Here is a 17,876-nt window from a genome sequence, read left to right as displayed (position 1 = left end):
TGACTGTCAATATAGTTGCTCAGCATATATACATTCTTTCTTATGTTGCTACTTGGTTAGTCTGTCTCTATCAGGGTGCCTTTGGTATGTAGTCCTGCAAGCACACTAGCTTATTTTAATGTTTAAATATTACAGTACAGTTTTGGGCCTTTTATTATTTTTTTACTGTTCTGAGCTATTTTTGTTAGTTGCAATTGGCTCCTTATAAAAGTTTGCTTATAAAGTGGTAGAACAGCTTGATCTGATGTGTACCAAAAAAGAACTAGTAATGCCGCATACACACGATCGGTTCGTCTGATGAAAACGGTCTGATGGACCGTTATCATCAGACGAACCGATCGTGTGTGGGCCCCATCGGGTTTTTTATCCATCGGTGAAAAAACTAGGAACTTGTTTTAAAATTATCTTATGGTGAAAAAAACGATCGTCTGTGGGCACGTCCATAGATTAAAAATCCACGCATGCTCAGAATCAAGTCGACGCATGCTTGGAAGCATTGAACTTGTGTTTTACGTCACCGCGTTCTGACCAATCGATTTTTTAACTGATGGTGTGTAGGCAAGACTGATGAAAGTCAGCTTCATCGGATATCTGATGAAAAAATCCATCAGACCGTTTTCATCGGATGAACCGATCGTGTGTACAGGGCATAACAGTAGTATCAGCAAATTACAGTAAATGGATTGTGGAAGGCAGGAAAGAGGTTGTTAAAAAATGGGACTTAGCGCAGGTTCACACTGTTGCATTTTTGTAAAATGCACCTAAAAACACACCCTTTGCAGTAGTATTCATTTGAAAGGACCCCGGTGCACCACAGTGCACAGGTGTTTAAGTGCATGGCATTTAAAAAAAAAGGTTGGGTGTATTAATACCTGTATTGCAGTGTTGAAACAAACAGGACGACTAAGGTCCCGTACACACGGTCGGACAAAACCGATGAGAATGGATCGAGGTTCAGTTTCATCGGTCCAAACCGACCGTGTGTATAGCCCATCGGTCTGTTTTCCTTCGGTCCAAAATTTTAAAACATGCTTCAAAACCGAACCGATGGACCGCTGCCCGATCGGTCCAAACCGATGGTTAGTACAGAAAAGCATTGGTTCAAAACCCACGCATGCTCAGAATCAAGTCGACACATGCTTGGAATCATTGAACTTCGTTTTATTCAGCATGTCGTGTGTTTGACGTCACCGCGTTCTGACCCAATCGGTTTTTGGAACGATGGTGTGTACGCATATCAGGCCGTCAGGCCACTTCAGCGGTTTGGAACGACCGTGTGTACAAGGCCTAAGGGTTGGGACTTTGAATGTATTGCAGTGTTGACGGCCCTTTTAAAATTAGTGGGCTACCTTAGTGCAATGTACAATTACCCATGTGCATGTACACAAAAACTTAAATATGGCCCAAGTGAAAAATATATTTATCCTATTTTTTTATATTATTTATATTTTTTTAATTAGAGCTGACTCAGGACAACTTGCTGTACAATCAAATATATTGACAATATCCTGTTGCCCACAATGACTTGTTCCATTAAATCTTATCTGTTTAAAATGCTTATGTTTCCTGAACCTTGTCCATTTCATCCTTTACTCTTCAGACATGTTTGTGATTTTGGTTTTCTTCTTCCGGTTATAACAATCAGTTGCTTTTGCTTCCTGTCTTTGGCAGTTGATACAACTGCAGGTGATTTCTGATATATCAGATTTTTGACTTTACATGCAGTATGTGTTATTCCTTGGTGTCCAATTTATTGTAATTCCTTCCTCCATTCACAGGCACTGCAGCCTGGAGCACTTCAACCTTTACCAAAGAGGCCAGCACTTGAAAAAAGCAATGGGGCCACCACGATGTTTAACCCCAGTGTTTTCCACTACCAACAGGCTCTAGCAAATATGCAGTTGCAGCAAACTGCGTTTATCCCCACAGGTAAGAGAAGTAAGAGGATGCATATTTATAACATATCACTGTCATTCGTCCTATATCTGCTCTCATAGATAATGATATTGGAGCCCTGCTTAGCAAATAGTCCTAGTGCATTCAAGTGGAACTCCATCTAAAACCCATTTTAGTTTTGAACAGAGTGGGGAAGTATTAAAATATTTTCAGGTTTTCCAATATTAACCTGTATGGTTTGCTCTCCCGTTACTAGCAGAGGAAAAAATTAAAAAAGATTTCTCCAGTGGAGACACAAACAGCAGCAATTTTTAACCCTTGCATACCATACTGTAATGGTGTATTTTTGTGTCTGTGTCCCTGTTTGAAAGATTTCTTCTTACTTTCTGTCCCAGTGACATGGCAGTCTCCTCAATGATAGCAACAATGGCAATCAAAAACTCCTTCCTACTCTTTAAAATGTTTTGGCTTGAGATTATTAAAAAGGTATTTTGGGGGGATAAGGGACGTAAGGCCGACGTAACAGATTTATTGCCCAACAATTGGTGAGCATGAACAGCAAACTTTTGTTGTCATTAATTCAGCGAATAATTGTCTGATGGAGCATACACACGGTCGGATTATCCGACACAACACGTCCGTCAGACAATTATGGCCATAAAGTTGGATCGTCTTTGGATCGCCTTAAAGCCTTGTACACATGATCCAACTTTATGGACATAATTTTTCTGATGGATGTGTTGTGTCAGATAATCCGACCGGGTGTATGCCCCATCAGACAATTATTCACTGAATTAACGACAACAAAAGTTTGTTGTTCATGCTTACCAATTGTTGGGCAATAAATCTGTTACGTCGGTTTATCCGATCGTGTGTACGCAATTACGTCCAACTAAAATCCAAAGTATACAAACATGCATGCTCAGAACCAATGCTAAACATCAGACAACAATAGCAGAAGTTGCCCAGTGGTGGTAAGGAGCTGAAAAACCACATGATTTGGTGAATGTTGGCAGAAAATGTTGGGCCATGTGTATGCAGAACAAGTTCACGGTCAACGCCCTTCGGACCAAAATCCACGGAAAAGTTGGTTGGAAGTCCGATCGTGTGTACAAGGCTTAAGACTGCTCTGTCAACAGGGTAACAACATTATCTAAAGGAAGTGAGAAAGTGTCAAACGTACTAGCAGGGTCAACAGGTATTAAAACAGTTACAGAGGCGACTCAGGAAAAACAAAACTGACAAGTCAGCATGGCATACTGCATCAAATGTTATTTTTTTAAAACATTTTATTAATGTTATTCTCATAGTTTCCACTTTGAACTATTTCAGAGCCTTGCTTTGATTATAGCAATATCCATATGGCACTAGATATTTTGCCAGTAACATATCCTTACAATTTGTATAAACACAGCCAAACCTGCTCTGCAGTTAGTTTTCTTATTTTGCAGTAGAATCTGTAGTGAATTTCTCCTTTTGGGAACATTTTTGTTTAGTGCTTTGCTATGTGGACCTGCAGAAACATTGGGCACACCTTTTTAAGATGGTTTTCCTTCTACAGTTTGCATCGTTATGCCCCGTAAACACGATCGGAATTTCCAATGGAAAAAGTCAGACTGACTTTTTCCATCGGCAATTCCGACCGTGTGTATTCCCCATCGGAAATTCTGAGGAATTCCGTTGGCGTTTAGATGGAGAACATGTTCTCTTTCACTCCAATGGAATTCCGATGTGATTTTGGTCGGACAAAGGTCCGATCGTGTGTACGGGGCTTTAGTTGATGCCTCCAGGTGGTAAAATTACATTCCTATTCCTATTCAATGCTGCAATGTCAATGTGTGTTTCATAAGAAGTTTTTAGTTTATCAAACTAATATGAAAGGCTTGAAGTCAAAGCTACATTTCCCTACCCCATCTGCAGTTAGCGTGGCTGAATTTTGTAGTCGGCTGCTTTTTTATTTCCATGTAAAAGCCCAGATTAATGATATATATCACAGCTTGTTTATGTTTTTTCTTTAATAAATGTTACACACAGAATTGGGTATAAAGTTAAGACTAGTGCTTGGTGCATTATCCCAGAGGAACCAGTCTGAATGAAATGTTTTTATTTTTTTACTTTTTTTATTTCACTTCAATAAACTGATGATTGGTTGTTATGAATAACTTCTGTATGCACATCACTGCTGTTTGCATCGTGTTCTGTTAATCCCTTTAAAAAAATGACCAATATCAAAGTGAAACTTCAATGATAAATATAAGGATGCTAACACAGCCTTATTTTACCTAGCGAGTATCTGGCCAGGCACAGTATTCAAGTTGGGGTTCATACTGGGTGCACATTTTTTCTGGTCAACTTACAGCTTCTAAAACAAGATGGCTACATTCATATACCTTAACGACCAGCTCACTTTATGAAAAGCCATTTAAAATTCCATGGCATCAGTTTTCATGATTCACTAAGCGCATTTTAGAGTAGGTAATGTAATATCTTTAGAAATACATATGTTTTACTCATTTCTACATTGCTAAAAAAAAGGGTAAACATAAAGATCTCAACCTTGACTATACATTAGTAGAATTGGAGTCCTTTGTAAAATATAGGGACATGGAGTGGCCAACACAGAGTCTAATGCAGAGGTCCAGCATGCTGTCAGATCTCTGAGACACATGTGATTGTTGATTATTTTATAAGTGGTCCTTTTACATAAATCAGAAGCAAAAGTAGCATTAGATGTATGATAATCCTAAAAAGGACAGGGAGATTATATGATAGAAGTGCAAATGCTGTCATTTACAGTTGCCTTAGATCTCCACTATAGTAGACTAGAATATATCCATAGGTATTTTGGAATGTAAAGACTACCAGATCTACATTGAGCTGTTGCTTTAGGATTAATCATTTTCTGTCTTGAAAAGCTCCAGTAAGGAATGACACACGTCATCATATTTGTGCTTATAACTGTATTGTGTTTAAAAATGTTTTAGTTTCCTTAATTATAATTAGCTTTTCCCTTTTTTCTCTTTTTTTTCTTTTTTTTCTTTTCTTTTTTGATAATGCTGTCTTTGCTTTGCACTGTGATTGCATGCTGCTCCCGGTGTAACCTTCATGGTGATGTCACATGGCTTGCTGCTGCGATACCTACCACGCTCCTCCAATCCACCATGTGTTGCTATGGTTACCATTAACCCTCCACCCTCCTGTATGTCGCTTCCATGGTTCCCTCTTGAAAGTACCCATGATGCACGGTGCTACGCCCACCACTGTGTCTGCAGCAACAACACCCGCCACCAGCGTGCCCTTCGCTGCTACAGCCAATCAGGTTTGGCCCTTTAAATAGCTTTTTTTCACATGTAGTATCCTTGTACAAAATTGAGAAATATATGCACCTTTAGAATAGGTGACATGCAAAGTGTGATTTTCTCTGTTGCATTATCAGATTTAATTATTCGTAGTAATTAGAATTCATATAGCTATGTTTTTTTTATTATTATCATTACAGGAGAGATCTAATTATAAAGCCACATTTATCCTAGAGCGGATATAAGTTTGTGGTATATACAGACACCTAAGCCTGAGATCCTGAAGATCACAGGCATATCAATGTGTCATGATGATGCTTAGATAGATGTATATTATTTTGCAAATCTGAACTTTATTCTATTCCTCCTTAGCTGTCAGCAGGGTCATTTTAACATATTAGACACCAGGAAGAACTAGTTACAGTTTGGTTTGTCAATATAGGAGTTAATGTCTATATTATCATTCAGACATTAGGCATTTCCCATTTAAATGTATAGCACAATAAAATCTAGAAACCTGTTCCAATTTTTCATTATTCAAGCATTATAACATAATTCATATCAGATTTGCATGTTACCATTAGGAGTCTATTTGCTAAGACTGGCATTTTGTGTACTTGTGCAATTTGTGTTAGTTTGAAATACATAGCATTTCTGATCAATTGCAGAGCTTTCTCAAGTTAATTTGCCTCTTCACACAGGTGTAAGCTGTCCTAGTTGTCTCTATAGTGCAGCTGTCAGACTTCTGCTTTTTATTTTGCTTCAGCAGGCAAATGAGACACCTGAGAAAGGGGCAACTTACTGGGAAGCTTTGTATGTCTGTGGCTGGGTAGAAGAGAGTTCATTATAGTGTACCTTGCCCTATGATAAGAATGTAACCAGTTTGTGGCCTCTCCCAAGATTTGTGAGACAGATGTCACTTGTTCTGAAAAAAAAGGGCCACTAAACCTAAAAACATTTTCAAAATTCAATTCTGATAAACAGCTACCAACAGACAACTACGGATATAGATACAACCATGACTATGCAGAAAATTAGATGATGATTGTGCATCCCAGCTTGCAGTTTTTAACGAAAAAAACTGAATCTACAAACATTGTATTGTCTGGAATTGCTGGGCATATGACAGACAACAAAAATATAATCTTAACCCTTTAGTCACTACATAGGTTTAATAATAATAATCCTATTTACCTTTTTCTGGTAGCTGGCATGGGAGGCAAAAGGAGGAAGACTGACAATTGGTCGATTTCTCCTTTAGGATTACTAGAAAGAAAATTGATATCAAGTTTGAAACTATTGTGTCCAATTATATTGCCAGAAACTGTAAAATGATTTTTCTCTGTTGGTTAATACAAATATGTTAATGTATGTTTAGTGGCCTTTTAATATAAATTAGATTCAGTACAAAAAATAATTATCAATGTGTGCAGGTAAAGAAAACCAGTGGTGACATGCTACTATTTCTGATCTTCTCAAAATGCTAGTAGTTTCACCATCTCTGGCTTCAGACAGTGGTCTGAAGCAAGCATGCCGGTGAGGTCAGCTATTGCAGCCTTCACACTACAGGTTTCCTTTAAAAATATTATATTTACCATTTGATATACACTATTTTACAAAAAGTATTGGGACACCGGCCTTTACACGCACATGAACTTTAATGGCATCCCAGTCTTCGTCCATAGGGTACAATATTGAGTTGATCCACCCTTTGCAGCTATAGAAGCCTCAACCCTTATTTGAAGGCTGTCCACAAGGTTTTAGGATTGTGTCTATGGGAATGTTTGACAATTCTTTCAGAAGTGCATTTGGGAGGTCGGGCACTAATGTGGACAAGAAGGCCTGGCTCGCAGTCTTCGCTTTAATTCATCCCAAAGGTATTCTATCAGGTTGAGTTCAGGACTCTGTTCAGGCCAGTCAAGTTCCTTCACCCCAAACACGCTCACCTACAGTATGTTTTAATGCACCTTGCTTTGCGCACTGGTGCACAGTCATGTTGGAATAGGAAGGGGTCATCTTCAAACTTTTCCCACAAAGTTGGGAGCATGAAATTGTCCAAAATGTCTTGGTATGTGGACACCTTAAGACACCTCCACTGAAACTAAGGGGCCAACCCCTGAAAAACAACCCCACACCATAATCCCCCCTCCACCAAATTTTATGGACCAGTGCACAAAGCAAGGTCCATAAAGACATGAATGAGCGAGTTTGGGGTGGAGGGACTTGTCTGGCCTCAACCCGATAGACCTTTGGGAAACATTTGAGCAGAGACCGCACAAATGCGCTTCTAGAAGTATAGTCAAACATTCCCATAGACATATAAGCTGTTATTAGCTGCAAAGGGTGGCCCAACTCAATATTGAACCCTACAACATAAGACTGGGATGCCATTAAAGTTCATATGCGTGAAAAAGCAGGCGTCCCAATGCTTCTGGTAATATAGTGTATATAGCAAACTGTAATAATGCATGCAATGGCACCTATATAATAAAATAAAAATATTACAGCACACGATGAACAAATCTACCATGTTGTGAGACAGATGGCAGAATGAGCAAATGAAGCATGAACTGCCTTAGCAAATAGACCCAATTATCCTTTGTTGAACAGGTGACCTAACCACGCATGCCCCAGCCACTCAAAGTGCTAGTCTGGACACATTACTCAGAACCTCCTACAGTAAGCAGGAAGCTGTGACTTACAGGTCACGGGTCTGATTTCACTCACCACCATATAAGGCAGTCATGGGCGTAACTGTATGTGATAGGGCCAAAGACAGTATTCTTTTTCTGCTTGGGCCCCATAGCAGCTGCATGGTCTACTATGACTATAGATAACTATAGTTACACCCTTGAAGGCAATCATAGATAGCATTCTCTGCAAAAGAGATTTTAATTTCAAATCTTTTCCACTGTAGATGTCCCTATTTTCACTAGATGAACTGAATAACAGCATGTATGTATCACAGATGTTACCAGTAGAACAGTAAGTTTTGTTTTCATCTCAACATTAAATATTTTGTAACATATATTTAAGTAATGACTGCCCCTGCTTGTATAAGTAGCGATAGGCTATCCATCAGTTTTATTTTTAGCTTATACATGTTATATTTACTAACACAGGTTTTTTTTTTTTTTTATGGTGGCCATGCACAGGCAGATCTTTCATTAAAGCTGAAGTTTTTATTACATAGCTGCAATGGTCCAGCTTGGGGTCCAGTGCCAAGCGCCTGCCCTTCTGCATAGAGCCCAAAGGGGGTATTCCGCTCAGCACTCCTGCCATTCAAAGAAAGCCTTGTATTTTTTCAATGAATGCAATTTCTGATTGTATAAAGGCATTCTCTGATTGGATGAAGTGGAGAGGCAAGGTGGTAATGTCCCTATCTTTACTTAACCAAGCTTTTATTTTTTTTACAACCACGGGTGAAGTTTCTCTTTAATTTATATGTGAAAGCTAAACATGGATCCTCTGCCAAGCTTTTTTTGTGGCTTCGTCCCTTTATTTATCATGGTGACTATTGTCACCAAGATAGAAAGTTGGTGGAAATCATAAACTTTAGAGTTGTCATGAGAGCAAGAAGTGATGGGAATCCTCCAAAAGGGACATATGTTCTGGTGACAACTGTCATAGGAGTAGTTCTCACTTTGGGAAGATTTTCTCTAACTTTCTGCTGCGTTTCCAAGCCAAGAAAGTAAAGAAAAATCTCTCCAACAGGGCACAGCAGACAATGGCCTGATATCTGATAGGGGTTTTAAAGCTTCCCTAATATATATATACAGTGAGGAAAATAAGTATTTGAACACCCTGCTATTTTGCAAGTTCTCCCACTTGGAAATCATGGAGGGGTCTGAAATTGTCATCGTAGGTGCATGTCCACTGTGAGAGACATAATCAAAAAAAAAAATTCCAGAAATCACAATTTATGATTTTTTAACTATTTATTTGTATGATACAGCTGCAAATAAGTATTTGAACACCTGTCTATCAGCTAGAATTCTGACCCTCAAAGACCTGTTAGTCTGCCTTTAAAATGTCCACCTCCACTCCATTTATTATCCTAAATTAGATGCACCTGTTTGAGGTCATTAGCTGCATAAAGACACCTGTCCACCCCATACAATCAGTAAGAATCCAACTACTAACATGGCCAAGACCAAAGAGCTGTCCAAAGACACTAGAGACAAAATTGTACAACTCCACAAGGCTGGAAAGGGCTACGGGGAAATTGCCAAGCAGCTTGGTGAAAAAAGGTCCACTGTTGGAGCAATCATTAGAAAATGGAAGAAGCTAAACATGACTGTTAATCTCCCTCAGACTGGGGCTCCATGCAAAATCTCACCTCGTGGGGTCTCAATGATCCTAAGAAAGGTGAGAAATCAGCCCAGGACTACACGGGAGGAGCTGGTCAATGACCTGAAAAGAGCTGGGACCACCGTTTCCAAGGTTACTGTTGGTAATACACTAAGACGTCATGGTTTGAAATCATGCATGGCATGGAAGGTTCCCCTGCTTAAACCAGCACATGTCAAGGCCCGTCTTAAGTTTGCCAATGACCATTTGGATGATCCAGAGGAGTCATGGGAGAAAGTCATGTGGTCAGATGAGACCAAAATAGAACTTTTTGGTCATAATTCCACTAACCGTGTTTGGAGGAAGAAGAATGATGAGTACCATCCCAAGAACACCATCCCTACTGAGAAGCATGGGGGTGGTAGCATCATGCTTTGGGGGTGTTTTTCTGCACATGGGACAGGGCGACTGCACTGTATTAAGGAGAGGATGACCGGGGCCATGTATTGCGAGATTTTGGGCAACAACCTCCTTCCCTCAGTTAGAGCTTTGAAGATGGGTCGAGGCTGGGTCTTCCAACATGACAATGACCCGAAGCACACAGCCAGGATAACCAAGGAGTGGCTCTGTAAGAAGCATATCAAGGTTCTGGCGTGGCCTAGCCAGTCTCCAGACCTAAACCCAATAGAGAATCTTTGGAGGGAGCTCAAACTCCGTGTTTCTCAGCGACAGCCCAGAAACCTGACTGATCTAGAGAAGATCTGTGTGGAGGAGTGGGCCAAAATCCCTCCTCCAGTGTGTGCAAACCTGGTGAAAAACTACAAGAAACGTTTGACCTCTGTAATTGCAAACAAAGGCTACTGTACCAAATATTAACATTGATTTTCTCAGGTGTTCAAATACTTATTTGCAGCTGTATCATACAAATAAATAGTTAAAAAAATCATACATTGTGATTTCTGGATTTTTTTTTTTTTAATTATGTCTCTCACAGTGGACATGCACCTACGATAACAATTTCAGACCCCTCCATGATTTCCAAGTGGGAGAACTTGCAAAATAGCAGGGTGTTCAAATACTTATTTTCCTCACTGTGTATATATATATATATATATATATATATATATATATATATATATATATATATATATATATATATATATATAAACAGAAAATGTTTTAACTGAAATTTTGATCTCTATCCACCTTGTTTCCATGTTAATAAATCTTACTCAACACCAAGTTGAGTAGTGTGGTCATGGTCACCTGTATTTTGTGTATTTTTCATATACAGGGAAAGCAACTTGGGTAGGGTGACACAATTGCTTTGTATAAATGCAACCAATATTTGTTGTGTTTGGTTGAACTTAAGCCTAGTACACACAGGCCGAATGTCAGGCGAGATCATGTGTGTATGACAACTGCTCTGAAAGAAGACGTCGGTTTCTGTTGGATGTGCATGCTGGAAAGCCAGCAGCCGACCGGCTCCCGATCAGTGCTCTCAGCCAATAGAGTGTTCCAATCAGGGGGGGCGCCCCCCTGTCAGAACACAACAGCACAGTGGAGGAGATTGTGAGGGAGACAGTTGTACTAGAGTTGGATTGTTAGTACAGTTGCTCTGACTGGCGCTGAGCTGTCTGTGTTGAACGGAAAAAAAAATAGATAGTGTGTACTAGGCTTAAGTTCCTCCCCAAATTTTAGGAAGCTTTATGGTAATTAAACTCATCAGTATCCACTTAAAATTGAGATATCAGTTATTGAGTGAACATTCCCTTTAATCCTTCTATACCAAATTCTAAGAATTTAATGAGCACCACCCAAACTGAAAAATCATTCTGTCTATGGCCAGCAGGGATAAAGGTTGGGGTTATATTGTTAGTCTTTTATGGGTAGGTTTGTGTTACTCATTAAATAAAATATGAAATTAGGAACACCAGGGAGCATATAGGAACTTGCGCTGTATTGCTTTAACCATCGCAGTGATTGGCTCAAAGGTTGCAACAGTTAAACGCTTTTATTTATCACAACATTGCAGAATGTTGCCTTCATAATATGTTGCTTTGTGTTGCTTTCCATGTAAAAACTGAAATAAGACCTGCTTGCTAGTTTCAAGATGTTTTGTTTTAAAACACAGCTTAAGTCATAATCAGTTTTTATCTGTAGATTTTAATATCCAGAATATAAAATCTTTTACTGTGTAGATATAATTTTCGAAGATTCTATCCCATGTTTGGTCTGAAAGCATTTTGTGTATTCTATGGAAAACGTGCATTGTTACAATAAGAGAGATTTATTCCAGGACAGGAATCTTACAAATTATTTTTAACTTAGTATGTGGAAAATATTATTATAATTATATATATATATATATATATATATATATATATATATATATATATATATATATATATATATATATATATATATATATATATACAGTACAGAAACACCTTCTCATTCAAAGAGTTTTCTTTATTTTCATGACTATGAAAATTGTAGATTCACACTGAAGGCATCAAAACTATGAATTAACACATAATAATAAAGTGTGAAACAACTGAAAATATATTTCATATTCTAGGTTCTTCAAAGTAGCCACCTTTTGCTTTGATTACTGCTTGGCACACTTGGCATTCTCTTGATGAGCTTCAAGAGGTAGTCACCTGGCGCAGCACCCCATCACTCTCCTTCTTGGTCAAATAGCCCTTACACAGCCTGGAGGTGTGTTTGGGGTCATTGTCCTGGTGAAAAATAAATGATGGTCCAACTAAATGCAAACCGGATGGAATAGCATGCCGCTGCAAGATGCTGTGGTAGCCATGCTGGTTCAGTATGCCTTAAATTTTGATTAACAGTGTCACCAGCAAAGCACCCCCACACCATCACACCTCCTCCTCCATGCTTCACGGTGGGAACCAGGCATTCTACATGCCTGGTTTCCACCGTGAAGCATGGAGGAGGAGGTGTGATGGTGTGGGGGTGCTTTTCCTGGTGACACTGTTAATCAAAATTTAAGGCATACTGAACCAGCATGGCTACCACAGCAGAGTCCATTCGTTCACCTTTTCTGCGTTGCACAAAGACATGTGGGTTGGAACCAAAGATCTTAAGTTTGGACTCATCAGACCAAAGCATAGATTTCCACTGGTCTAATGTCCATTCCTTGTGTTCTTTTGCCCAAACAAGTTTCTTCTGCATGTTGCCTTTCTTTAGCAGTGGTTTCCTAGCAGATATTCTACCATGAAGGCCTGATTCACACAGTCTCCTCTTGACAGTTCTAGAGATGTGTCTGCTGCAAAAGGTGGCTACTTTGAAGAACCTAGAATATGAAATATATTTTCAGTTGTTTCACACTTTTTTGTTATATATAATTCCACATGTGTTAATTCATAGTTTTGATGCCTTCAGTGTGAATCTACAATTTTCATAGTCATGAAAATAAAGGAAACTCTTTGAATGAGAAGGTGTGTCCAAACTTTTGGTCTGTACTGTGTATTTATATATATATATATATATATATATATATATATATATATATATATATATATATATATATATATATATATATATAATATGCTTGATTTAAATGTAAATAAAGAAAGTTAAAGTTCAAACCATTAAAGGGACTCAAACAATTCTTGCAAGACACATAAAGCGTATAACAAACCAAATGTCAGAAATCTTTGGAGGCACATTTTTTTGTCTTGCAGACTCCAGTGACAAAATGTTGTTACTAATATAAAATAGATGGTTAAAGCCTACGGCGGTAGCATGTGGGTGGGTCTAATTCATCAGGCGCAGATCTCTTAAATTAGACACCCTGGCCAGATTCTCCAAGGTACACACCTAATTTGTGATGGTTGAGGAGTTTAATATGCCATTTGTTCTAGACCCTTAAAGAAGCCCTACAAAACAAATTCTGAAAACTTCATTACAACAATTTAGGCTGTAAGTGAGGTGAAGTGTCGTCATGGCAACAACTGCAAAATTTAATTACACTATTCAAGTCTAACTAAGAATCACATGTAAAATGTCAGATTTATTGCCTAAACCTATGGTTTACATTTAAAAATGAAATAACTACTTGATACAATAATTACTACAAGGCTTTCCCTTACCCCAGCAGATACCTGCTGTTTAATTATAACAAAAAAGTAGTAAATGATAATTTCACAACTCTTACTAGTAATATGAAGAAGACATTTTGAAGTTCTCCCCACGTAAATTGATTTGCTTGCTGTGTGTGTTTTAGTGTCTACCCATAAATGAATATTGGTTAAAAGCTGAACTCCAGGCCAACCGCTTAGTACAATAATGAAACCTGTATATATGGGAAATGATTTACCTGCCAAAGAATGTGTATTTCTGTCCATTCAGTCCTCGGATATACACAGCCACACGGGACACAAATTAATTATCCCATTTACAGTAAAGGAATACAAGGGTGTACTCTCTCCACCACCAGCCTGCTAACTGGATAATAAAAGAGCAGCAACAAACCAATGAGGTTATTTCTCTGTTACTTGCTCGCTCTTCCTATCAGTATGTTTCTTGCCACACATTCGCATGCAGCTCATCTGATTGGCTCTCAGTCCCGCCCCTCCCTCTTCTAGTCTGAAAGCTGCTGTACAAAGGATTGCAAGAAGCTGATGTTATGTAAGATTCAGTACTTACACCAGTTGCATTTAAATAAATACATTTAATAATTTATTGAAGAAGCTGCATCAGTTGCATTAGTCTGAGCTTTTTATATCTGCCTGGAATTCAGTTTTAACCCTTTAATATAATGTATTCAATGTGTGTGCCAAACTCAGAACCATAGAGGTACTTATATCACACAGTAAGTCAGAATTAAGAATTGTTTTATAGACCAAGACACTTTTTAAAGTACATTCTGCTTGCAAATTATTTGATGGAAATGAAATAAATGTATTGATGGTTAGATACCTTGAAGAAAATCTATCTATATATCTAGTATTGGTCTCAAGGTTCTGTCTGCTAACAACTATTCTTTGTTCTCTCTCTCCTCTCTAGTAGACCATGTTGAAATTCTGAACAGCAGAATTGTGGAATACCAGAATCTTTCCATGGGAAGTTATACATGGCCTTTCTGTAAATACCCATTACTGGCGTCCTCCACCACCTCGACAGTAAGCCTGCTGCAGTCTACATGTTAACCAAAAAGAAAAAAAAATTACATGGGAATGTCTGAAAACCGCACTATGAAAAAAAAAAAGAAACCATTAAAAAAAAAAAGGCAACACTGCTTTATGAAAGCAGATACACACGTAGGATAATATACTAGACTGTTGTAACACATTTACTTTTAACACATGTAACCATTCAGCATGTGCCGCGTTAGATGAGTATACAATGCGGACACTCCTTTTACTGCATATTACTGATGGAATCACAATTTAAAGTGTTATCTTAACTGTTTTTTTTTCGTTTACATCGTAGTCTATTTCATTTTATGTGTGTACCATTATCCTAAGTATACTGAAGACCATCTTCTTCATTGTGATTTATAACATGCATTGTTGTTTTTTATGTTCTTAGTATTATGCCAAACAGAGACAAAGTGGTTCTGAAAAAAGGCTCATCAGATTTTTATGAAAAGAGATGTATGATAGTTTTATGTCTGTGAATCCATTATTATGTTTTTGTTCCTCTTAAATCATCACTATGGCCTTCATGTAATAATGCAAAGAAGAATGTACAAAGTGTAGTAACCGCAGCAACCACAAGACATCTCTTCTGACTTCTCCAAGCTGATTGGTGCCAAGGATTGCTGCCTATTATTACTCTTTGCACTACTTTTATATAAGCCCCATTGATCTGTAAATGGAAATGAATTCAATGTAATCTTCGTCATAGTTCTGTACAATGAATTGCAGCACTTATTTTACCAAATTGTCAGGAATGTATAAAGACTAATTGTAACAGCACTTCTATGGAGATAAATTACAACCAGAAATTGCTTGATTTAGAAATTTTAGAGCAAAACACATCTGGTATTTGCAGAGAACTACAATACTGGTTTAGTAACAGGTCATGTAAAAGTATAATATCTGAAAACATATTCCTGTTCAATGTGGCAGTGAAAAGGGCAGTGATGGTGATCTCTCCATTGACCTAACAACCAATATGAATTCTGAATTGCTGCTGTCATTGCTGTTTGAACTGCCATAATAAATACTCCTGCAAATCTCCTATTAATCGCTCCAGTGTAAATGTCAGTCCATGAAAAAGTGTCCCTGAGATTGTTCAATATCTATCTGAATGCAAAAAAACTGGGTGGGAAGGTTGGATGTATGATGACAACAGCTGTTATGGGTGCCTTAATAGAAGCTCTCAACTTTGAGTTTTAATGTCTTGTTCAGTAGTTTGTGCCCTGTTTATAAGAGAAAATTTCTGAGATATTCTGTTCTGCACTTCTTAGCAGAAAGCATAATGCCCTGTACACACGATCGGTTTTGCTGTCGCAAAAAAGTTGGATGGTTTTTCCAACGGAATTCCTCTCAAGCCTGCCTTGCACACACACGGTAACACAAAAGTTCGGTGAGCTTTTGACTGCCAAGAACGCGGTGACGTAAAAGACTACGATGAGCCAAGAAAATGAAGTTCAATGCTTCTGAGCATGTGTCAAACTGTTTCCAAGTATGCGTAGGAATTTTGCGCATTGGGATTTGTACACACAATCGGAAATTCTGATCATTTTTTTCCTGACAGGAAAAAAGAGATCCTGCTCTCTATCTTTTTCCAGCAGTTTTCCTGTTGGAAAAAGTCTGATGGAGCATACACACGGTCGGGATTCCCGACCAAAAGCTCTCATCAGACTTTTTCCAACAGGAAACCTGATCGAATGTACGGAGCATAAGAAAAACTTTGCTTGCTATATGAAAATGTGTGGACTTAACATGGCTGGCAGTTTACAATAAAATGTCTCCCAGTTTTTTGCACAATGTCTCAATGCCACAATGTTAAGTCTCAGAGAAGAAGGTGCAATAGAGTCACCCAACCAGAAGGAGCATATTTCAGGTTAATGGTTGACTTTGAGAGAGGCCATTTTCTTTCAGTGCGTTCAGGCGTTTGCATTCTCCTTCATGGGAAGAGCTATTGTAGAAAAGTTGCCTTTTTTTCTGCATTAGAGATTAGGTGATTTGTAAGACTTATATTCCAAAAAAAAAACTGGAGAAAACAAACACAGTGCCATCTTAACATAAGGTTAGAGCCGAAGGCAAAAATACTTTTACAACATATGGTGTGGTCAATAAGGAGGTTCAAAGAGTAGAAAATGACAGGCTATGCAGCAAACGAAAAGAGACCTGACTACTTTCCCTGTTCCATGTTTTTCATCTAAGCAAGGTCCTTTACAGTTAAACTAAGAGCCAGTGTTGATGGACTTTTGTCATCTCCAGAACAGTTTTTTTCCCTATACAAGTGTATGCAAAAGCAGCGCCTGCTGTAAATTATGAATGAGCTTAGTAGCTTCTCAGATTAATGTCAGAAGTAAGATGAATTTCCCCATGTATGTCTGTCAACACAGGCCCTAACTGTGCTTGCAGGTGCTGAGAGATGCCTGCACAATCATGCACCTAGCAACTGTGGTCCTTTTTAATATGGCCCTGTAGTTTTTTTTGTCCATGATAACAAATATTGCTTTATTCTTCAGACCAAATCTGTTCCCTTCCACTTTTATACAGCACCCATATCAGAGTATAGAACACAGATTCATCATGTATACCATCTTCTAATTGTAGGAACTTATTGCAAAACAGTTTTCACTGTCCTTCAAGTGAATGTACTGAAGAATGTGAATTTAGATAGTTATTTACCAAATAACTATGCTACTTCTTAATGTAAAAATATTACGCATTTTAAAGCACTGTCCTGTCACCAATTTGTTCCAATGTATACATTAGGGATGTGATGTTTTAGCACTTATTCTACTACTCTCCGCACACCCCGTGATTGAAAGTAATCATAATAAAATAAATGGGGTTTCAGGAACGTGATAAGGCAATTTCTGTTGTTATGATGTGCACAGGGAATAAGTGATGACAGTATGTTTATTTGGGCCTGCTCTGTTCAGCTAATTAGAAGGTCAGTAAACCCAAAATGCAGATTAGTTTTCTGTAATAGGTTTACTGACCTTTTTTACATGTTGACTCATACAGTCTTATTAAAAAAAAAGGGAATTTTTATGGCGAGCAAGTAGTAAAGCAATGATTTATTTCATTCAGCCTGCGGGTTGAACTAAAGAAATCCAACAAGTCCTACATAAACTGCACGGATGGATGAATCTGCTGCTGCAGCTATTGTATTCTGACAGCTGGGGCCACCATCTGATTGGATGCAGGTGCTGTTCGCTGACAATTTCCTGCCCGA

General features: G+C 38.3%; 1 protein-coding gene across 17 annotated transcripts in view; it reads left to right on the top strand.

Moving 5' to 3' along the window:
- Positions 1-15,704, top strand: part of LOC120913619 (muscleblind-like protein 3) — a 201,996-nt gene extending 186,292 nt beyond the window's left edge. For 14 of the 17 annotated variants that reach the window (XM_040323715.1, XM_040323699.1, XM_040323712.1 and 11 more), the window contains 4 exons: positions 1,779-1,929; positions 5,127-5,215; positions 8,113-8,180; positions 14,520-14,598. In XM_040323715.1, coding sequence (XP_040179649.1) covers positions 1,779-1,929; positions 5,127-5,215; positions 8,113-8,180; positions 14,520-14,532 — 321 coding nt within the window. In that variant the 3' untranslated portion in view covers positions 14,533-14,598. Of the gene's footprint in view, positions 1-1,778; positions 1,930-5,126; positions 5,216-8,112; positions 8,181-14,519 lie in introns of all 17 variants that reach the window. The other 3 variants (XM_040323709.1, XM_040323714.1, XM_040323711.1) reach the window with 2 other exon arrangements.
- The last annotated feature ends 2,172 nt before the right edge of the window (positions 15,705-17,876 follow it).

The sequence above is a fragment of the Rana temporaria genome, chromosome 9 (genome assembly GCF_905171775.1).
Source record: "Rana temporaria chromosome 9, aRanTem1.1, whole genome shotgun sequence".
Lineage (NCBI taxonomy): Eukaryota > Metazoa > Chordata > Amphibia > Anura > Ranidae > Rana > Rana temporaria.
The sequence above is the reverse complement of the archived record's forward strand: the minus strand, read 5'-3'. Positions and strand labels throughout refer to the sequence as shown.